Source organism: Aphidius gifuensis, linkage group LG4 (genome assembly GCF_014905175.1).
Source record: "Aphidius gifuensis isolate YNYX2018 linkage group LG4, ASM1490517v1, whole genome shotgun sequence".
Classification (NCBI taxonomy): Eukaryota; Metazoa; Arthropoda; class Insecta; order Hymenoptera; family Braconidae; genus Aphidius; species Aphidius gifuensis.
Genome location: NC_057791.1, coordinates 24,783,277 through 24,805,639, shown reverse-complemented (window position 1 = coordinate 24,805,639; position 22,363 = coordinate 24,783,277). Strand labels below are relative to the sequence as shown.

The following is a 22,363-nucleotide window of genomic DNA, read 5'->3' as shown; positions in this document are numbered from 1 at the left end:
GTGGTGATGGACCAGTTGGTTACTTGGTAAATTTATGATATTTTGTTTTTTTTTTTTCTAGATTGTAGATTACTGATTACTGGAAAATTGAAATTAAAAGTCGTGTTGGTAAATAATAATTGTTTTATTTGTGTCGAGATGACGCAATGAAATACAATACTTGGATTTGAAAAAAAAAAAAAAAAAAGTATAATTGTTTGTTACGAGAAACAATAAAATTACTAGCCAGAAATTTAATTAATATATATATTTTTTTTTTATTAAATTACATTTATTAATGTATTATTTATAGTTTAAATAATTTTTTTTTTTTTTTTTTTGTTATTTTAAATACAGAAGAGAAATTTATTTATTTATTTTTTTTTTTGTCAAACATAGATAAAAATTTGTTTATTATTTTCCTTATTTAAATAATATAAATAAAAAAAAACCTTCAACTTGTACGACGTTATTTTTTTATCTTTTGATAAAAAATAAATTTTATTGAAAAAAAAAAAAAAACGATGTATATCTACAAGCCACAATGTATTTACAATAAAATAAAAAAAATAAAAAAATGTATTTTAGATTCAAGTAAGTAAATAGAAAAAAAAAAAAGTCAGTCTTTGTTAATTGATAAATATTTCTACTCAAAATGATACTTGTAAATATTAAATTGTGATTTTTTTTTTCCATAAAACCACCAAGCCAAGTACGGTGAATTTTCAGTTAAATAAATACTTGATCTCATTGTTAAATTGAAAAATGCTCTGAACAAATGTGACCACCAATAACGACTTTGTAATAATTTTGTATGAACAAATATTTGTAAATTTAATAATATTTTACCAGCACGTGAAAGTGGTCCATCAATTTCAAGATGACGATAGTTATTTTTATTTTTATAATTTTTCAAAACAGATGATATTAAAAATTGATATGTAAATGCTTGATAGGCATGATTATTGATGAATGGATTTATACACCATATACCCTCAAGCATGGCTTTGCTCATCTCCTGAAAATCTTGACGATTTTTTCGCTTGGCAAGATGTGGCACAAATACATCTTCAAGTAGCTTTTTACATAATGATTTTGTTTCATCAATTGTTCCATTGCATAAATTAAATCTGTTGAATTAAATTGTTGATGATTTTGTTGGTTAAATTTTATATGTTATTTGTGATTAATTTATTACCTTTCTTCTGTTCCCAACATTTTTGCAATTACACGCCAAAAATGGAGCAGACCATCAAGATCATCATCACTCAATACAATACCAAGTGTTTTACCACAGAGTAAAGTGAAACCGATAAATCCAAATTGTGTTAATGCCATGTCCAGCTGATTTATTCTACCAATTCCAGCTTCATGGGATTTTTTTGATGCAACGCAGTGTTTTCTTCTGACATTTTTCAATGACTCGAAAAATCTGGAAATTATTTGTAATTATTTTTTAACAATTATCCAATGATTCATTTAAAATTTCATATGAAAATTTACTTAAATTTTCTAATTAATAATATTTTTTAAATAATTTTTTATCATTTGATTATTATTATTTTTAAATTTTTAAAAATTAATTGTAAAAATTTAAATTTCAACAAAATAAATTAATTAAAATTTAAAATAAAGAAATTTCGATTAATAATTTTTCTTTCAATATTTATACAGCAAAATCAAGTAATAATAATAGAAATTTAATATTATTTTTTTTTTAATTGAATATTATCTTACTCAAGATCTTGATTTGGTGATTTATTATACCAAATACACGTGTGTAAAATAGTTGCAGCATAACGACGAAATGCAGTACATGGTGTACCACTTTGTTTAGTAAATTTAATAATATCAACAATTGATGGAACAGCAAGAAGCATAAGTAGCCCAGATAACTTAGCAATCATCATTGTAAATATATTATTCTCAAAAACTTTCTGTCCACGACGAAATTTAACTGGATCAAAATAATCTGGTACTTTCATATTTGGTTCTTCAAAATCAGCAAATATATTTGGTCCTTCTTCCAGCATTAATTTAAATTTTGCTTCAATTCTATCAACACCATCAGCATCACCATCATTATTATTATTATTATTTAAATCTGTGAATAATATAAGTATTTTTTTTTTGTTAATCAATTGTTGTTGTGATCCAGATATAATCGAAACAAGTAAATTCGAAACGAGACATGAATGACCAAAGTAATGATATCAAATGCCATCGATAACTTGTAACACAAGCCACACACACAAATGAATATAAAATTGCTTTAACATCGTGTTCCATAACAAGTGTTAAAACGTGCCCAAAATTTATTTAGCAAATTCACTCAATTATTATTTTTTTTTTTTGTTAACATGGATAATATTTTAATTCCGACATTAATGTTTAATAAAAAAAAAAAAAAATCAAATCAAATATTTTTACATTCATTTAACAACATCAACAAATAATAATAAATAAAAAAAATATTCACTCGTGCATTTAATAGACAAAAGTAAGCCGAGGACATGAAATTTTTCCATCAGCTACTGTAATTATTTATACTTTCGCAAAATTATAAACTCCATAATAATAAATAATTTATTTATTTATGCAAAATTATATTTTTAAAATTTTTTTACTTGAAAATATTTAAGCTAAAATTAATTTTTAATCAATGATAAATAAATACAAACCGGTTTTCTCCATTATGATGAATTTATAATTTAAAAAAAATTAAAAAATTTACAAAATAATAGACTTTGGTCTTTTGATGATCACAAGAAGTCAAAAGATGAATTGAGGGTCTCCAGTAGATTCACGTATATTTATATTATTTCAAACTGAAAAAAAAAGAAAATAATATAACAAATATCTGCACAAAATTAATATAATTATATGACAAATCACATTAGCTAGACAAACTCACAATAAAGACTCTTGAAATAATGAGAATCACCAAGAAATCCTTGGTGTATTAATCTTCCCCCAAGTTTTTCATTAAAAAGTCTTTCAATATGACGATGATGATTTTAAAGAGGGGCGCATTTACAATAGTAAAATTGTCAAAATAAATATATAAATTATCAAGTCACATGTTCCATCACCATCACCATCACAATTTTTTTTTTTTTATCACTTTTTTAGCATTGATTATTATCATCAATTATTATTGAAAAATAAAATCCATTTTCTCATAAAGTGAGATTTAAAATTTCACTTTTTATATAAATTAAATTAAGTACATTTTCACTGTTATTAATAATTATTATTGTCATTTTGAAAGTTTATTATAAAGAAAGTTTTTTTTTTTTTTTTTAAATAATTTTTTAAGATTATTGCTATTGTCAAATGATTGATAAATGTATTTTGTATATTGGATTAAAATTGCAAAGGGAAACTGTTAATGATGATGATGATGCTGCTGATGTTGTTGTTGTTGTTGATGATGATGATGTTGTTGTTGATGATGTTGATGGAAAAGTATAGCTAAAAATGAAGCACAATTTTTCTATAAAGCCGAGGCGAAAGTCAAGTTATACTGGTCAAGGGAAAGCAGTGCTCTCCTATTTGTTTAACACTGGGACTTGAAATATTTTTCCAAATACCAAGACTACAGGTGAAAGTATATGCCATATAGCATGTCCTTGTTAATGTACCATATTATAAGATGGCCATCACGTGGCTTAAATCGTGTGAACTTTTGTGAACCACATCTCTCTTTTTAATATCCTCTTTTTGCCAAATTTATATCATTATTTCAAGATAATATTTTATTATCACTTTTATACACATATTTTTAATTAAATAAATTTTATTGTTGCTATTTTTTTTTAATTATTTTATTAATATGCACTTTCTATTTTTCTTTATATTAGAAAATTCAATTTTAATTGTTAATAATTAACCTAGATATTTTTTTTTTTAATGTAAAATTGCAAAATTCACAAAAATATATTTTTTATTTAAAAAAATTACATTTAAATTTGACTGAAAATTGGCGCTAAAATTTTTAGACCAATGAAAAGTCGCTATTTCATGTCGCCATGTTTAAAAATAAAATGGCTGGATTTATGAAAACTACCTTAATTTTTTGGGCTAAAAAAAAAAATAAAATAAAATAGACAATCAAATTTCGGGCGTTTTTTTTAAAATAAATAATATTTAATTATTATAGTTGTAATATTAATAACAACAATAACACAAGTAGTAATTAATAAACAATAAAAATAATAAATTTAAGTAAGAACTAATCAGTATTGCCATCCAGCATATAATTCATAGAACTATCTCATTGTTCAAGTAGGACATTGTTTTATTGTGATGAAAGAGAGAGAGACATGATGAACCATCATCATCACACCATTTTTATTTATTAAACAAAAAAAAAACATACATTTTTAATACAATAAATAACTTATTATTATTTTTTTAGTGATGCCAGTGTTTTAAATATATAACAACAATTTATATTAAATTTATTTTTATTTTGTTTATCAACAAATACTTGAACAATCTAAAAAATACATAATCCCTGAGTTTTTTTTTTTTTTTTTTTGTTTTAATATAATAAAATATATTGTTGGTGATATGGAGAGACATGTTACTAGAATAACAAAATTTATAATTAATTTATTACAATAAACAATGCATTTAGTTTGTAAATTGTATTTTTATAATTTATTTTGATATTTTTATATAAATTTAATTTTGAGATTAAAATTCTGGTAAGTAAATGAGTAAGCCAAAAAAAAAAAAGAGATATTTGGAGTGTTGCTATTCTTTAAATTAATATGAAAATTTAATTTTCATTACAGAGCAACAATAACAATGACAGAAAGTGGTCCACCAACGAGAAACAAGCGACTTGCTGCTCGTTTTTTTAAAAATCCACCACAACCACACATGTGTATACAAGATTATTTGCAGGTAAATATTTCATTAACAACAATAAAGCTAAATAAAGTTAATTGTAATTAATTGATATTTATAAATAATACGAAAACAGGGATCAGTTCAGCCATGCTATGTGAATGTATTGTCTTGGGATAAAATAACAACAGCAAATTGTCCATTTGATCAACTTCGTTTGTATGGTGGTATGAAAATAACTCCACCACGTACTGAAAAACCAATGACAACTGTTTTTTTTGTCATTGCTAATCCAGAAATATTACGAACAAATGGAAAAACAGCATCTGATCCAAAAGTAAATTATCATACTATATTAAATAATTGAAAATAAATTAATTTGTATTTTTTAATTTTGATTAAAGGAACAAGGAATGCTGATTGAATTGCTGCTTGATTTTATTGAAGCAATGAACAAGGGTGTTATATTTAAAAGACAATATAAAATACTTCCAGATATATTTATTATTGGTGAATTAAAACTCATATGGGAGTTGGTACAAAATGATCGTGCTAAAATGCAAAATGAATTACAGCAGCAATCACAACTTGATGATAGTAATCGTAAACCAGTACCACAGTATCCTCATTATCAAAATTATCAATCACATCAAGATTTTCAACAAAAACAACAACAGCAACAACAACAACAACATCATCATCTTCAACAAGTACAACAACAACAGCATCAACAAAATAACAATGAATCACTTGTAAAACCACCACAGTATCAAGCAAGCAATAGCCATTGGCAACAACACTATCAAGACAATCATGCTAATCAAGAATTTAATCCAAGTTATTATCATTCACTTTTGTCAATTGCTTCAAATAATAATCATCGTGATGATTGGCTATCAAAAGATCAAATTCCATCATCATCATCTGCTATTCCTGGTGGTGGTGGTGTTGTTGTCGCTGGTGGTAGTGGTCTTGTTGTTGATAAAAATCAACAACCAATTTTACAACAACAACAACCAAATCCTTGCATGTATCAGTATCAACAATTATCTGGACAAATATATTCTTATAATGTATCAAAAGTACATGCTAAACAAAATCCAAATCCACCAATGTCATTGCCAGTTGTTAATAATTGTGGACAAGTACAATACATGTCTTACAATCATTTTCATCCAGAAAATAATGTTTATGTTAAAGTACACAGAATGCAACAACCACAACAACCACAAATACAATTGGCACATGCACCACCACAAGTAAATTCAATGTCCATTGAAAATTTTTATAAAGATCAATCAAAAATGATTGCTCCAAATTATCATCACAATTTACAACAACAACATCAACATCAACAACAACAACAGCAAAGATCTCAACTTCCTGAAATGTCATGCAATGGTTCAATAGGATCTTTACCATCTTCATCTTCATCATCATCATCATCATCATCTAGCCAATCAAATAGTCCAATAAGATTACTTCAACGAAATGCTTCCTTAGAAAATCCAACATTATACAATAATACTAAAAAAATTCAAGTAACTGATCTTGATGAAGATGAGCCAAAAGATAATCCATCAACTAGTTGTAATAAAATTGACACAAATCACACAAATGCTGCTACTACTACTACTACTACTACTACATCATCAATTGACACTGGTTATTATGAAATAATAAAATTACCACAAAGTGAAAATTCAAATAATCAAATTGATAATCAACAAGTTAATAATGATATTAATAATCAAGGAAAAATGAGAATTTTAAAACGTAGTAAATCATTGAGTGATGATAAAAATGGTAATCGTGATATTAAAATAATGAAAAATTGTGGTGATAAATCTTCTGATGATGATGATGATAATAAAGAGAAATTAAATTATGATACTGAGCAAGATGATGATGATAATAAATGTCATGAATTTGTTAATCAGACTGAAATTAATAAAAATGGCTGTGCCATTAAAAATAATAATACAATTGATAATTTTGATAATAAACAATTGATAGGTACTAGTTGTGATGTTGCTAATTGTATTGTTGATAATAAATCATTAATAAATAAACCAGACAACAATAATGATGACAATGATGATAAATTAACAAATGCAATCGCACAAATGTCAATCAAAGACTGTACCACTAATGATGCCGGTGAGTTTCATGGTGTTATTTCGTGATAGCTTCAATCCCATGAAAAATATTTACTTTTTTTTTTTTTTTATTATTATTTTCTAAATATAAATAATTAACAAGTATATTATTTAATTATTTTAATTGGCATTTATGTATCAGTACATAATCACAGCCATTATTCAAAAATAAAAAAAAAATAATTTTCTTTTTATTATTCAATATTACTATCGAGTGACAAAAATCATTATTATTATTATTATATCGTTATATTAATAAGAATATTAATTTGAAAAAAAAAAATTTATTAATAAACAATAAAATTGTTTATAATTATTAAGAAAAAAATTGACGAAATAAAATTGAATGAAAAAAAAATAAAAAATAAAGTTTAATATTTTTAGCAAATAGCCGGGCTGTGAGAAAAAAATAATAAAATTTTACGTAATTTTTTCTTTTGTTTTAAGATAATATTTTCAAGAGGCTATCGCTAATATACAAAAAATTTAAAAAAATAATTTGATTATGATAGAAAAAGAATCACCATTTTAATACTGATTTTGTTCTTTTTTTTTTCTTTTATTAATTAAATTAATTATGAAATTTAATTCGATTGACATTAAGTAAAATGCTTTTTTTTTCTTTTTTCATTATATATTAAATTTACAATATTATTATTAATAATAAATTAATAGGCTTCAAGCTGTATGATAGCTCTGACAATATTTTTGTCTCTGCACGTAACTTTTTATTTTGCCTAATAAATAAATGTTATAAATTAATTGTACTTAAATTAATTTCCTCAGGAACGTATTGCCGTTTTAACACTGAGCCTGCTCAAAGAGGTTTTTAATTACAAAATTTTTTTTTTCTTTTTATTATTTTTTTGTTAATTTAAAATATCTTTTTTTTTCTTTTCTTTTTTTTTATTATGTATGACTAGAAATAACAAGCCAGGCAGTTATTATTATTTTTATTTTTTATTATTTACTATTTTCTTTTAGAAAAAAAATTTAATATTTAAGTCAACCACTTGTTTGATTGTTTTAATTTTTTTTTTTATTGTAATAACTAGAAAAACATATTATTATTAATAATATTAGGGGCAAAATTATTACAAGTTAAGCGTGCAGCACGTATGCAATAAATATGATTTTTATAATCGTTGAAAATTTAACATTCATTTATTCATTCATCCTGTTCCTTTTCATTTTTATTATTTCTATCTCTTTATATATTTGTAAAAAACATTAATCACGATTCGACTAGCACCACTGATAAAAAAAAAAAAAAAAATAGAGTAATTAAATTACTGTAATAACAAAAAAGTAAATAAATAAATAAATAAAATTAACATGGTTAGCATCACGCACACACACAACAAAGAACAAACTTGAAAAAAAAAAAGAAAAAAATTATTTGAACAATAATCAACAATATATATATATATAACATTTGAATAAAAGAAAAAAGTTTCTTGATATATATTATCATTTGTTAATTTTCCGTCTCATTTAAAATGATTTGTAGGCCATGATATCAAGCCACCTTCACCCTTGACTTGTGTGTGATGATAAATCTCCTGAGGTATTGAGACTGGACGGTTCAATCATCAATAATAAATTCATAATTAAATTTTAATTTGATAAATTATGTACGAAGTGATTTACCAAGTCTTTGATGATTTAATTGTGTACATTTACATTGTTCAATTGTTGCTGCATTTGAATGTACACGTGATGTTATTTGTGGCAATGAACCAAGTAAATTATTACCACGTAAAGTACCAGCAAATCCACTTTTACCCAAAAAACTATGAGCACAATTATATAATTTTGTTTGAAGTATTAATATATCATCAAGATCTTCCTCATTTGCTGATAATAAAAATTTTTGAAATAATCTATTTGGCACTGTTTTTGGTCTATCAACAGTATCAGCATATAATTCTGTTTCACGATTATATAAATGAAGAAAATCAGATAGCTGTTTGGCAGTTATTGCTGCTCGATCTTTATCACTTAGTTTACTACTTGGCAATGTAAATAAAAATGGTGTACGTAAATTTGATGATGATTGTTGTAAAAATTTCATAATAAGATCACAACAATTTGAATCAGCACTTGGTTGTGATATTTTACGTAGTATACATCCTAAATATAAACCAAATGCTTTTCTAGCTTCACCAGGACTAAGTTTATCACCTTGTTGCATCATTTTAGTAACTTGATCTTTGTATTTATGATTATCAACGTCAATATTTTCTTTACTATCACCACGATCTAAACTTTGTTTATGACCTCTAGCTAATGCACGTTCATATCTCTCATATCTATTAAACAAATAAACATATATATATTATATAAATAACTTGAAACAAATGAAAAATAATTAAATAAATTTACCTTGATAATTTATCTGTTGTTGATTGATCAGACATACGATTTGCTGCTGGAAATAATTGTTCATGTAGTATAAGATTTAAATTAGTATGACTTGTTTGTAATACACGACCAGGACCAAGTGGATCTGATGCAATTGGTATACCAGATATTGGATCTAAATATTGTGAATAAATTTCCCATGTTTTTGGACTTGGAAATATTCTAACAAAACCACCACGTCTTTCAAATTGTGCTTTTGCTGATGATACAATACGTTGTTGTTCACATGTTAATCCAGATCTCGTTGTTGTTTTACCAGTTTTTTTTTGTGTTAATATTTCAGCTGAATGTACACGTCTACAATTAATTAAACGTTTTGATAAATTAGCAAATGAATGATTGTTATTACGTTGTGAGTGTTGTGGTCGTAATATTGGATCAACAGCTGTTATACCAACGAGAGTTAATAAATCACTAATTAATGCTGATTTTAATCTAACATCAAGTGGTGAATCACAGCCTAATGATGGTGTTAAATTAACTTCAAGTAGCCATGGTTTAAGTGTATCATCAATGAGAATATCAAATCCATATAGCTCAAAACAACTATCTGGATGTTTGACAAATTGTTTAATACCAGATACAATACCAGATGCTGTTGCAATAATTGTTTTAATAATTAAATCTTCAATACGTCTCATAAGTAATTCAGTGTCTTGTCCAATTGATCTTAAATGACGTAATAATGCTGATAATGTCCATTTATGTCCAACATCTTCAGCATCTGGATCATCACATTTAATATAATCAACATGAAATTTATTTATACTATAATTACATAAATGCATACATGGATTCCATATATATTGATTATTTCCTTCATATTTAACTGTTGCAAATCTAACAAGACCTTCTTCATAAAGATATATTAATAATGGATCATAATTTGTAACAGCAACATATAAACGTAAATCACATTTATGTCCATCAACAAGTAATGGATTATTAATATATTGTGCAACAATAACTGATTCTTCAGTAAATATTTTTTCTGGACTATTTACAATGTATATACCACGACCACGTGAACTTGCTTTTGGCTTGACAATCCATGGTCCACGATATCTAAAGTGTGCTGTTAATAATTCACGTGATTCACTTGGTAATAAAAATGTTTGTGGTATAAAATCAAGATTACGAAGTCCTTTACTACGTTGCATTGCTTCAATATTTTTATATAAACGATCTTTTCTTGTTATTTCATAAGATCTGTAATAATTTAATTTATTAGTTTTATTTAATAATAGTTTAATTTTCATAATAATTACCTAGGAAAGTGATTAACTTTTTGAAATGGTGCCAAATTTCTAAGTACATCCGGCTTTGGATGACTTCCCATCCACAAAAGATTAAAGTCTGTATCATTGACCGAGACCTAAACAAAGACAAATTAAACAAAAATACATTAAAAATAGCAACAATGTGTATTTAAATAATTCATATTTTTAAAAAAATTCAAATTAATATTTTAAATATTTTTTTAAAATTATTTTATATTTAAACATTCGTCTCGTTGTTGTATATTTCAGTGTGTGACCTTGCAGTTGCTATACAAAATGAAAAAAAAAAAAAAATCATGTACGTTGAGATTTTAACGCGTCAAGATTGTTTGAAAGAAAAAAAAATAAATAAAAAAGTAGTCTTGATTTTAATCTTTATCACAATAAAAAAATATAATATTTGATTGATTTATAGGACGGTGGGCCAACTGGTACACCAATCATGATTTTATTAATAATTATTTTTATCAAGAACAAATAAGTGTATCAGTTTGCCTGATTTTTTATTTCGTTGACAAATATATTTATTGAAAAATCCACTTATTATATATGGTTGACCGTGAACCACTTATTCTGACATCGATTTCTTCTCTTGAATTCATTCAGCTTTATAAAATTTTTTCAAATCTTTGATACACATTTTTGATCGTGAATTAACAGACATGAAAAAACAACAAAAAAAAAAAAGGGAAAGTACGTTGACATTTTTACATTGTTACGTGGCGAAAGTATATGATAAATTTTTCAATGTCAAAATACAAAAGAATAATAATTACTAACGATGAACAATATTAAAATTCAATAATGAGGAAGTTTTTTTTAATGAAATTTAACAAAAAAAAATTTATATTTTAAATTCAAGGAAACAATTTATATGAAGGACATAAGGTTTTTTTTATTTTTTTATATTTATTGTTATTAGTTTTAAAAAAATAAATGATAAAATATGAAGGTCTTTTTGGGACTATAAACAAAAGTCATGCGGAAACTAAAATTGCATGGACAATAGTGACAAGTAACTTGTGACCATGATAAAAACTATTTTAAATTATAAAAAAAAAGTAACTAAATTATCATGAAAAATTAGCTAAACAAAATTTCCAATTAATGATAAATAAACTTAATAAAATTAATATTAATAAATGAAAATCATCAGTCAACAAGTCAAAGTAATAAACGTAATTATGGTCTGAATTTTCATCAATAGAAATCACGAGAAACTTTATATTTACGACTTGCTCATCAGCTTATAGATACAGCTTGGAAAATATATATTTTACAAAACATCAACATGTACTTTTGATCCGTGATGATGATGATGATGATAATTATTTTTATTATTATTGTATCACGTAAATCTATAATTCATCAGAGCAATATTGTACCAGGATGTTACATTTGAATTAAAAACCAATTGACACGAGTTTGTCTATAAAAAAGTTAACTATAAAAAGTGTCACGAGATCAATTTATCATTAACTAATCAATTATTTATTAATTTATTTATTTATTATAATTTATAAACATACTATTTATGTTGACTTATTTATTGTAGTTAATTTCAAATATACCAAGAAGTTTTACATCTTGAAAATTATTATTTTTTTTTTTTTTAAATATATAACACTGTTGTCGTCAATAATAATAATAATAATAATAATAATTGTTATTAATTGTCGTCATATCATCGAGGTCTATCTGAAAATATTATTTTATATTTTTTATTATGTTAAAGTTCTATTTATCATCATGATGATCATTAATCTTTTGAAATATTTATAAAGAAAAAATGAACAAAAATGTTTATTTATTATTAATATATTAAATAATAATTTTAAATTAATATTTTTTTAACAATTTATTGACCCACATGTGATCGTAAATTATTGATCGATTTAAAAAAAAAAAAATTTATTTGGGATCATTGGCTTGAGTCAGGGTCAAGACTGTTCACTTCTTCGAGAAATGTCTTTTAATCGTTTCATCGTTTTATATTTTAAAATCGAAAAATTATTATTTTCGTGTGGGATGATTATGTACATCAGTTGAGTCATCAAAATATTTGGCATATAGTATATTTCGACTGCAAAAAAAATTATATATTTTTGTATAATAATATTATAAAATGTATAAAAAAAAAAACAAGATACTACATACTACGTAGTGGTTCAGAGCAAAAAAGAAAAAGATTATTTAAAATAATAAAAATAAAAAAATAAAAAAAAAAGAGAGAAAGATAACTGGGGCCACTCTCGCAACAGGCATGAATTGACGGCGCCATGTAATGGTTGGATTGAAAATGTGGAGGTAAGTTTGTACGAGGTCGAGTTTGCAAAAGTTTGCAAAAGTAAGATACTTTAGTTGAGTTTTCGTTAGTCTAGCACGAGCCACTGCTCAGGAGACACCAATTGGAGGATTTTTTTCTTCCAAGGTAAGCCAACTTATATACAAAACTCTCTTTTTAAATTCAACAAATTTATATTTCATTATTTAATAACAAAAATTTTGTGTAAATTATAAAAAAACAAAGGTTTTAATTTTTATCGCGAGCGTGACTTTGATTTGGCTAAATGTTAAATTAATCTTGGAAGTTTGTTTTAAATTTTTATCAATTATTATAAACATATATTTTTAATTAATAATATTTGTCATTTAATAATATTCATGTAAAAAAATAACATCATTTGTTTAACAATGTGCCAGAGGAAAAATCAACACGCATGTCAATTCGAAATGATCCAAGTTGATCGAGCCAATGATTATTTAAAATGTCCAGTTGATCAAGTTTTCCTTATATCTTTATAATATTTTTTTTTTTTATACATTTAATCAGATTATAATTAAGTGTTGTTGTTGTTTTTTTTATTATAATTTTTTTTCTTTGTGATTTAAACAAAACAAAAAAAAAAAAAAAAACGTAATATCGTGAGTTGTGTTGTGAATTAATGATTGACAGGATGATTTATTTATTTCCGTCATCAAGGTAGTCACCAACAACGCACCCGGAAAATCACAAAAAAATATATTTATTTTTATCAGGATATATAGATTTATAAAATATACATGCAAAAATTATAAATTCATTATAGCCAAAGAAAATAAAAAATGCATTTCTTCGTATCAACAAAGATACTATTTTAACAAGGTCAATATGTTTATTTTTCATCTGTCATCTGTCAAATAAATGTGACAGACACGATATTAATTTTTGCTCCCGGAAATTAATTGAACATTAAACCTTGTTTAATAACTTCCTATAAAATTTTTGTTCAATAACTATAATTATTTAATTAAATTTGCTTCAAAAAATAAGATAGAAATTTTAATTTTAAAAAAGAAAAAGCTAACAATTATTAAAAAATTTCTAGCTAGATGTTATTTTTCATCAGGACTTTTAATATACTAAAACAAATTAATATTGTTTCAAAAGCCATATATCGATGACCATTCAACAAATTATAATTAATTAATGTAAATAATATATTCACTTGGTAATACGAAAAATAAATGTATTTCGAAAAAAAAAAAAAAAAAAGCTATAAAATTAGCGTTTACTCGTTAAAAATTCAAGCGCAGTCGTCGTCAATGTTGATGACTTTGAATTTGACCACATGAATAAATAAAAGACAAGAATAACTTGAGTGAATGAATACTCATTTTAATTTTGCATTGATTTAACCTTGATTATAATAATAATATGTGGTTTTTTTTTTTGTTTTGTTTCATATTCATTGATTCAGTGAGAGAGAAAATTAAAATTAAAAAATAAATATGCCGACACATCGTCAGCCCAAGTCCCTTGAGGGACTTAGTATGGGACGAGTGTGCCAGCAGCTTGATTTGACGTGCCGGCGTTTACAAAGATTATCGCAGGAGACATCATCAAGTCAAATATTAACATTGGCCAAACAAACAATAAGACCATACTATGTTAAATCATTACCAGCATCATTACGTTCACGTGTTATTGAAGAAACATCTAAAATGCTTTATGGACCAGCACCAGATGGATCAACACTAATATCTGGACCAGCACCATTGTATCTTCATGTATTACTACTTGGTCAAGATATACGACAATTAAAAATTAATTTATGTTGTTATTATGGATGTAGTCATCAAACATCATTACTTAAACTTCTTGCTAATGAAGGTATTGGTATTGAATCACTTGAATTAGCACGTTCAGCATTATTAAGACTTGATTGTAAATTATTACGTTCAGCACTTTTAAATATGAGAAATTTAAAAAGTTTAACACTTCGTAATATTGCTAATGATGCAGTTTTACAAGTTGTTGGTAAAACATGTCCAAAATTAATTATTCTTGATGTATCATGTTCAATGCAAGTTACTGATATTGGTCTTAAACAATTACTATTACAAGTTGAATTACGTGATAAAATAACATCTACAAATTATGATTATATTCATCATCATCATCATCATCAACAACAACAACAAGATGAAGAACCAACAACATGGTCAAAATTAAAAATAATAATATCAAAATTTAAAGTTAAAAAAAATCATAAAAGCCATAAAAATTATCCTGGTACTGTGTTACTTGAATATTATGAGAGTAAAAATAATATTTGTAATACATTAAAAATTCTTAATGTTGCAAATACTGGTGTTACAAGTGGTGGTGTATTATTGGCATTGGCACATGTACCAAATTTAGAATCATTAGCTGATTATAATCATATGGGTAGAGTTGTTGAGATAATGAATAAAGGTGTTATTAATATTGCAACACCATTTAATTTAATACAAGCAAGAAGTAGCAGAACAACATCATCAAGACTTGAGCTTTTATCTCAAACATGTCCGCGTATTGAAAAGCTACATATATCTGAGCCACATCATTCACCAAAATATTTAAGTTTATTTAAAAATATAACAAGTCTAAGTATTCACAGTATACCAGCAAAGTGTCATTGGATTAATGAATTTTATGATTATATCAAAGTTGATGGTCAATGTTTAAAAGAATTAAATTTACGTGTTATACAAAGTGAAGAGACACCATTGAAATTAGACTTGAGACAAATATATTTATACTGTCAAAGTTTAATAACACTTACAAATGATGGTGCAAGTGTTGTTTGGCTTGATGGCAATGAACCATCATCATTGTGCTCATTAAAAAAAATTCATCTTGGTCGTACTGTCACAGCTATGACAATTGAAAAAATTATTAAATATTCACCAGCACTTGTTTCACTTCATGTACATAGTTGTTTTGACATAACAAATAGTCATATTGAATCATTTATTAAAAATTCATTAAATGATAATTGTTTTGTTGAAAATTTATCATGTTTTTATATTTATGAAGCAAATAAATTGACAGCTAATATTGTACTTGACATGTTCAAGTATTGCAAGAGACTTAAAAAAATTGGCAACTTGGCTAATTGGGGTCTTGATTGTGAAGGAATTAAATGTATTAAAAAAACACTTGCACAAGATAATTTAAATGTTGAACTTTGTCCAGGATCACATTGGTTTTGGAGCAATTGTATACATTAGAAATATCTACGCTTTTTTTTTTTCTTTTCGTCGAAATTTTTTTTTTATATTAATTAAAATAAATAAAAGAGAAAAATTTATATTGCCATTGTGAGTATTAATTTGTTTTTTGTATTTGTCATTTAATAATAAATTTTATATTGACTTACTTCTGTTAGACCATGTGATTGCAAAAGTAGACTTATCAATTTTGTGTCAGCTTGTATTATTTTGTAGGTCATATGAAGCTGTTTTGCTGGTGAATCTTCTGGAGGTGTTGACAGTGCTGAACATCTAAAAATTTCATAAATTCATATTCAATTTATCTTTTAATTTTTAAAAATTATTTAATAAAAAAAAATTGATATTTACTTGAATCTAAGTACTGGTGCTTTACTGCCAGAAGGTCCATTGATAAGCCATTCATTTTTCTTTGGATTATCATTTTTTGATGTTCCACTGTTGAAAAATAATATTCAAATTGATTATTAACAATAAATGATTATTTAAACATATCGAATGTTGGTAAAAGAGAAAATCCTTGTTATAAATAAAAAAAATAAAAAGACTGAATGGATTTTTTTAAAAAACATGATTCATCACCCACACGTGCTTTCTCTCTAACAGTTCAACAGCTTGACCCCAATAAATTTCATTCAATATATTTATATTCAAATTAATCAACATGATATTTTTGATATTAATAAATTAATCCATTGTATTATAAAAGCAATATTTTCTAAATTTATTAACCCACATGAATACAAACTTGGATAAAAATAATCAAGTATATATTTTATGACGAAAACGCCTCTGCATGTATATATACATTTATCTAATCACTGTCAATTTTACCTTTCTTAATAATAATAAAAATAATAGTAATTAGCATATAAGAAAATAATACAGCATGTTTTATTCATGCTGATCAATGAGCCAAAGAATTAAATGCCAAATCGTTTTGTTAAATAACATAATAAAAAAAAAGTAATATTAATGATCAATTAATTTACCTTTCGTTGGTATTTATTTTACGTGATGATGTTGTTGTTGTTGTTGGTGGTGGTGGTTGTACTGGTTGAGGTGGTAATGGTGGTAGTGGTGCATGAACAAATGGCTCAATAGTATCTTCACAACTACTATTTGATAATTGCGACATACCAGACAGACTTGATGATGACATTAATTCCTTTGATCTTTTAGCATCGAGTCGTCCAAAATTACTCCTGTCACTTTTTATTTTTGACGTTGGCATTTTAGTATTTTTTATATTTATAAATCTGTAAATACATAATATTTATATTAGCAAAATTTTTTTGTATATATTTTTTTTTTTAACATAATTGTTGTATTACAGTGGCAAGTTGTTCACCGAGGAATTGATTTCTCGGTATGTAACTCGGCCACCACCACACCATCATCATCATCATGATCGTCACCCACTTTGAATAAATAATTTTTAAATATAAAAAATACCGGATTAAAATGCCAATGTGTTTCATCGTTTGAATTAAAAATTTATATATTTTCTATCAATTATACAATTTTGTGTGGTTATGCAAATCGAAAGCTGTTTTTTTTTATTTTTTTTTTTTCTATTCTATAATGTATATAAAAAAAACAAAAAACAGAATAATGTTTTTACATATTAAATGGGTTAGAAAATAAATTAATTTAAATCAAATAAAAATTAACAGTTAATATTTTATAATAAAAATAATGCAAATAAAAAATTTATCCCTGTAATGGGAGAAGAAAAAGTAAAAAATGACGATAGTAAAATCGAAATACGTAAAAGTTTAAGATTATTAAATGGAAAATCAACATCAAAACGTTTATGCTGTCAAAAAATAAATAATAAATTACATAATAATATTTATAAATTATTTAATCCAAGTCTTGAATCACTTCCGATTGAGATATTACTTGAAATACTTTCATATTTGAGTTGTCAAGATTTTTATTCTCTACGTCAAGTATCTGAATATTTTTATCGTCTCGAGCCACTAGTTTGGAAAGTTTATCAAGTTGGTATTATTATTTAACAAGTAAATAAATTTTTTAAATAAATTAATAAATAAATTTGTAAAAAACAGGTTGAAGGAAGTGAACGCGAAACAAGTGAAGTGGTTAATCAACTAAAAAGATTGCCATTACTTAAGCAAATAAATATTGATGCAAGATCAGATTGTGACGATATACTTTATCAATTATCACGTACAAATAAAAATCTTGAAATATTAAATATCAAAAATTGTACTGGCTCAACATCACAGCTCTATTTGAGATCATGTAATTTAACAAGAATATTACAACAATGTTGTCATTTACATACAATAAACATTATTGGCAGTCGTTTTCGTGGTAAAAAATTTTTTAATTTACTCGGTAAAATGGGTGTTAAATTACGTGCAATTATTAGCCAAGCAACGTGTACACAATTTCGTGCATTTATTGATGCTAAAAAATTAAATGACAATGACAGAGCAAGTATGACTGCAATGTGTAAAAATGATAATAAAAAAACATGGTCAATATTTAAATATTTTATGGATGAAAATATGCAATCATATAAATTACAGCTACAAGAAAGTAATTACTTTTTTAATTATTTTCAAAATAATACAAGAAAGGTAAAGCAACAAAATAAATGTCGAGCTTTAGTTAGCTATTTTTTAAATGATTTTATTTATATCAATGTTGAAGCTAATGAAAATAATAATAAATGTGATTTTATTGTCCCTGAATTACCACCACCATCATCAACATCAACAAGTCCATGACCTTTAATTTTTACATGGCTGATTAACAAATCGATTAGACACTTTTTCAACAATTTTATATGTAAAAGAAAAAAAAAATATAAAAAGTACAGTACACATAACTGTTAACGAAAAATTGATTTGGCATAGTTAGGTACCAGTATCTCCATGGTCATCAGTATGTTGTTTTCCAACTAATGAATTTTAGCATGAAAAAAATACTTTTTTTATACTGCAAATTATATATACTTTAAACACGCAAATATATTTGTAAAAAAAAACGACAACAACCACATGCAACACACACAACTTGATGCATTTTATTAAATATTTTTTTTTCAAATTATAATCCCACACCTAGTGTCAAATAAATGTCAGTATGAAAACTCCTACATGTGTCAAATAAATTATTGCAATAAGACATTAAATTTGATAATGTAATTGCACGCAAACAATGCTAATTTATTTATAATTTTTAAATGAATGATTTCCTTAAACATGCTCATTGTCGCTTCATTGATTTCAAGTGGTACCATCAACAACTTCAACACACAAACACACAGACAATGTGTTGAAATGTTGTGACATGTACAACTAGGAGTGCAATTGTAATTGGAGCATGTTTTATATGTATATGCATTTATTCAAAGTTATCTAGAGACATGCGACATGATGAATTGATAAATTACCTCGAATGCTATTTTTTTTTTTTTTGAGTTCAAGTAATTGTGTGTTTATCCTTGCGCGACATCATGTGCATTCAAGGCAATGTTTATTTATATGTACTATTTAAATTATAAATTATTTTGGTATTTATTTTTGTGTATTGGGTTAGTGTCATGTTGACTAAGTAGTAAGTACATGATATACCTTGTAATAAATTCAATTGAGTTTCAGCGGAAGGAAGCCTTGATGGCTCATGAAGCATGGCTATGTAATGCATAGGCGGATTATTTGCCAATTTTTATCAATCTTTTATGTTCAAGTATATATAGATATTGTTAGTTTGGTCATGGTGAAATAGTGATTGACGATAAAGAAAAGTGTTTTAGATTATCTATGCAAATTTACTTAAAGTTTTGTGGGAGGAGTCGACATCAAGAACAAGCATTATATATCAAAGTACATTTGAATTTTAGACTTTATTAACTAAATTGCTTTTATCAACAGGTTTTCTATTATTTTATTTATCATATCAGATAAATTTTTAAAAAGTTTAAAACAATTTAAATAATAACAAATTGGTTTATTTATTTTTTGAAATATAAATATATAGAAAAAAAAATTCAAGTAAATTAAATTATATTTTATTTTTGTTTTTTCAATTGAAATAAATTTTAGCAAGTAGATTTTTTTTTATTTATTTATAAGTTTATGGCAGTGTTGTAAATTTTAATTTCGCGAAAATTTAAAATAGCTAAGAATTTTTAAGTCAAATGAAACGAAAAAAAAAAACAAATAGAAATCAATAAAATTTAAAATTGCAAAATTTATAAATAATTTTTTGTATTGTTGTTGATTAAGTTAACAATAATAATAATATTATTTATTAATAAATGTTAATAATTTATTAATGTTATTGTCTTTATTTAGAAATTTTTATAAATATTTTTTAAAGCTTTTATTATGTTGGGTGTAATTTTGAAAGTTGATTTTAGTGGAGTAAAATAAACCATCTAACGGTTATAGTTAATAATTTTTTAACTTTATTTATAATTTCTAAATAAAATAAATTCAACTTGAGTATAATATTTATTTATTGTTGAATTAAAAAGTTTTAAATCAAACAATAAATTTCTAAAAATAACAAATAAATGAATGAAAAAAAAACTTTCGAAAAATCATTTCGAAATTTTACTATCTAAATCTCTGGAATATTTATTTTAAAATGATTTCATTATCAGCTTTTAAAAATATAATAAATTTCTCAATATTTACATTTTGATAAACATCAAAATAAATCAGATAAAAATTTGTAAAAATTAAAACCACACAAGCCACATAAATAAATAAATTGATAAAATAATTAAAAGTATAAAAATTTAAAAATTAAATTATATTTAGCTAGAAAAAAAAATTGTGTTGATTTCTAATGATGAAAATGCAAGACTATAATTGTGTTAAATTAGACCGCAAATATAAAAAGTCATTAAAATCCATCATGTGAAACCAGGAGTAGTGCAAAAAAAAAAAAAAAATAGAAAATAAAAAAAAAATTTTTCTAAAATAAACACACGAGGCAATAAATAATTCTCAATCACATAGAAAAAAAAATATATATTTAAAAGCGGGATGTTAGTCATGTCAGAGCATACCTCTCGAATAATAAAAGCACTGTCTTGTATATTTTTTTATTTATTAAAAGTCAAAACAGCAGATGCGGAAGCACACGTAACATGACTAATCCAAATGGAATTATTGGGGGTGTTGCCACCAGCAGCTATCACTATATTCATGTGCGGATATACCAGCTAGACACAACAACTATTTTATAAATTGTTTTCTTCAAGTATTTCTCATAAAAAACATTTTAAAAAACTCCAAAAAAAAACAGCTGAAATAGCTTTTGTTGGTGTGTTAATCAAAAATATACTCCAATAAATTTGATTGTATTTTTTTTATTTTTTTAAATCACATTCATGATTGTCAACAATTTTATATAAATAATTACATGTCATCATTTAATTTGACTTTTTGAGCCACGCGATCTAGTCATCCATGCACGTGATTAAATTATTATGTACATAGACAAGTACCAATTCAAACTTTACCGTTTATTTACAACAAAAAATATTAAAAAAATAAAAAATAATATTTTTCATAATTTTTGTTTATAAGATTAAAATTAAATTTTGTATATAAATAATTTTTAAATTATTTAAATATTATTGTTATTATATAAATTATAATTTTGTATTTATTTAGGTTTTATCTAGACAGGTATGAAATAAATTTATAAACAATGACAAATAAATATTTAAGTTTATATAAAAAACTTACCAGGTTTATTTACAAATGATGAACAAATAAATTGATGTGTTATTTAAACATTGTTCACTGAATAATTATTAACTTGTTTAATTTATTGTTGGTTTTTTTTTTTATTATTTTTTAATTGTTTATAATTTAATTATTGAGGTATAAATAATAGAGAACAAGAGAGTCGTTCAATTGCAGCCATACCGTCACAGGAGTACGACGACGACTGCCTCTAACAGCCATCGGCCAAACTATACACAACATTAAAATCATTTTTTTTAATTCTTTATTGGGATTGGCTGAGGATTTTTAATATACAGTAGTATTATTTACTAATTAAAAAATTTCAAATTATTTCAACAATTGATGAACGAGGAGCAGTTAATAATCCAATTTTATTAGAGGGAAT

General features: G+C 24.7%; 5 protein-coding genes across 7 annotated transcripts; 3 read left to right on the top strand and 2 right to left on the bottom strand.

The window, feature by feature from the left end:
- Nucleotides 1-603: 603 nt before the first annotated feature.
- Nucleotides 604-3,120, bottom strand: LOC122855934. The gene is made up of 5 exons (XM_044157639.1): nt 2,894-3,120; nt 2,661-2,807; nt 1,717-2,083; nt 1,178-1,411; nt 604-1,109 (listed from the first exon to the last, which is right to left on the bottom strand). The coding sequence occupies exons 2-5, from the start codon at nt 2,671-2,673 to the stop codon at nt 626-628; spliced, it is 1,098 nt and encodes a 365-aa protein (XP_044013574.1). The 5' UTR covers nt 2,674-2,807; nt 2,894-3,120; the 3' UTR covers nt 604-625.
- A 1,005-nt stretch (nt 3,121-4,125) lies between these two features.
- LOC122855906 (probable serine/threonine-protein kinase dyrk1) lies at nt 4,126-7,218 on the top strand. The gene is made up of 4 exons (XM_044157594.1): nt 4,126-4,691; nt 4,782-4,893; nt 4,973-5,173; nt 5,241-7,218. Exons 2-4 carry the CDS (start codon nt 4,795-4,797, stop codon nt 7,020-7,022), a joined length of 2,082 nt encoding a protein of 693 aa, XP_044013529.1. The 5' UTR covers nt 4,126-4,691; nt 4,782-4,794; the 3' UTR covers nt 7,023-7,218.
- Nucleotides 7,219-7,814: 596 nt separating this feature from the next.
- On the bottom strand, nt 7,815-22,187 carry LOC122855902 (tubulin polyglutamylase TTLL5). 3 transcript variants are annotated; one of them, XM_044157587.1, is made up of 7 exons: nt 21,976-22,187; nt 17,227-17,493; nt 16,586-16,672; nt 16,384-16,507; nt 10,688-10,794; nt 9,381-10,628; nt 7,815-9,307 (listed from the first exon to the last, which is right to left on the bottom strand). In XM_044157587.1, exons 2-7 carry the CDS (start codon nt 17,466-17,468, stop codon nt 8,626-8,628), a joined length of 2,490 nt encoding a protein of 829 aa, XP_044013522.1. In that variant the 5' UTR covers nt 17,469-17,493; nt 21,976-22,187; the 3' UTR covers nt 7,815-8,625. The 3 variants fall into 3 exon arrangements, with proteins under 3 accessions (XP_044013522.1, XP_044013521.1, XP_044013523.1); XM_044157586.1 differs by lacking the exon at nt 21,976-22,187 and adding an exon at nt 17,569-17,791; XM_044157588.1 differs by lacking the exon at nt 21,976-22,187 and having other exon boundaries at nt 17,227-17,791.
- LOC122855912 lies at nt 12,968-16,384 on the top strand. The gene is made up of 2 exons (XM_044157601.1): nt 12,968-13,130; nt 14,440-16,384. The coding sequence occupies exon 2, from the start codon at nt 14,471-14,473 to the stop codon at nt 16,232-16,234; it is 1,764 nt and encodes a 587-aa protein (XP_044013536.1). The 5' UTR covers nt 12,968-13,130; nt 14,440-14,470; the 3' UTR covers nt 16,235-16,384.
- Nucleotides 17,834-20,425, top strand: LOC122855942. The gene is made up of 2 exons (XM_044157648.1): nt 17,834-18,240; nt 18,310-20,425. The coding sequence occupies exons 1-2, from the start codon at nt 17,959-17,961 to the stop codon at nt 18,994-18,996; spliced, it is 969 nt and encodes a 322-aa protein (XP_044013583.1). The 5' UTR covers nt 17,834-17,958; the 3' UTR covers nt 18,997-20,425.
- Nucleotides 22,188-22,363: the final 176 nt, after the last annotated feature.

What these genes read in the sequence shown, in the direction of transcription:
- LOC122855906 (XM_044157594.1), top strand. Translation starts at nt 4,795, where the DNA reads ATGACAGAAAGTGGTCCACCAACGAGAAACAAGCGACTTGCTGCTCGT. An exon ending in GTATACAAGATTATTTGCAG is followed by an intron (nt 4,894 to 4,972) that starts GTAAATATTTCA and finishes ATACGAAAACAG; the next exon opens with GGATCAGTTCAGCCATGCTA. An exon ending in AAACAGCATCTGATCCAAAA is followed by an intron (nt 5,174 to 5,240) that starts GTAAATTATCAT and finishes TTTTGATTAAAG; the next exon opens with GAACAAGGAATGCTGATTGA.
- LOC122855912 (XM_044157601.1), top strand. Translation starts at nt 14,471, where the DNA reads ATGCCGACACATCGTCAGCCCAAGTCCCTTGAGGGACTTAGTATGGGA.
- LOC122855942 (XM_044157648.1), top strand. Translation starts at nt 17,959, where the DNA reads ATGGGAGAAGAAAAAGTAAAAAATGACGATAGTAAAATCGAAATACGT. An exon ending in TAGTTTGGAAAGTTTATCAA is followed by an intron (nt 18,241 to 18,309) that starts GTTGGTATTATT and finishes TGTAAAAAACAG; the next exon opens with GTTGAAGGAAGTGAACGCGA.
- LOC122855902 (XM_044157587.1), bottom strand. Translation starts at nt 17,468, where the DNA reads ATGCCAACGTCAAAAATAAAAAGTGACAGGAGTAATTTTGGACGACTC. An exon ending in AATCACATGGTCTAACAGAA is followed by an intron (nt 10,795 to 16,383) that starts GTAAGTCAATAT and finishes GTCTTTGTTTAG; the next exon opens with GTCTCGGTCAATGATACAGA. An exon ending in AAAGTTAATCACTTTCCTAG is followed by an intron (nt 10,629 to 10,687) that starts GTAATTATTATG and finishes AAATTATTACAG; the next exon opens with ATCTTATGAAATAACAAGAA.
- LOC122855934 (XM_044157639.1), bottom strand. An exon ending in TCACCAAATCAAGATCTTGA is followed by an intron (nt 1,412 to 1,716) that starts GTAAGATAATAT and finishes AATAATTTCCAG; the next exon opens with ATTTTTCGAGTCATTGAAAA. An exon ending in ATGTTGGGAACAGAAGAAAG is followed by an intron (nt 1,110 to 1,177) that starts GTAATAAATTAA and finishes TTAATTCAACAG; the next exon opens with ATTTAATTTATGCAATGGAA.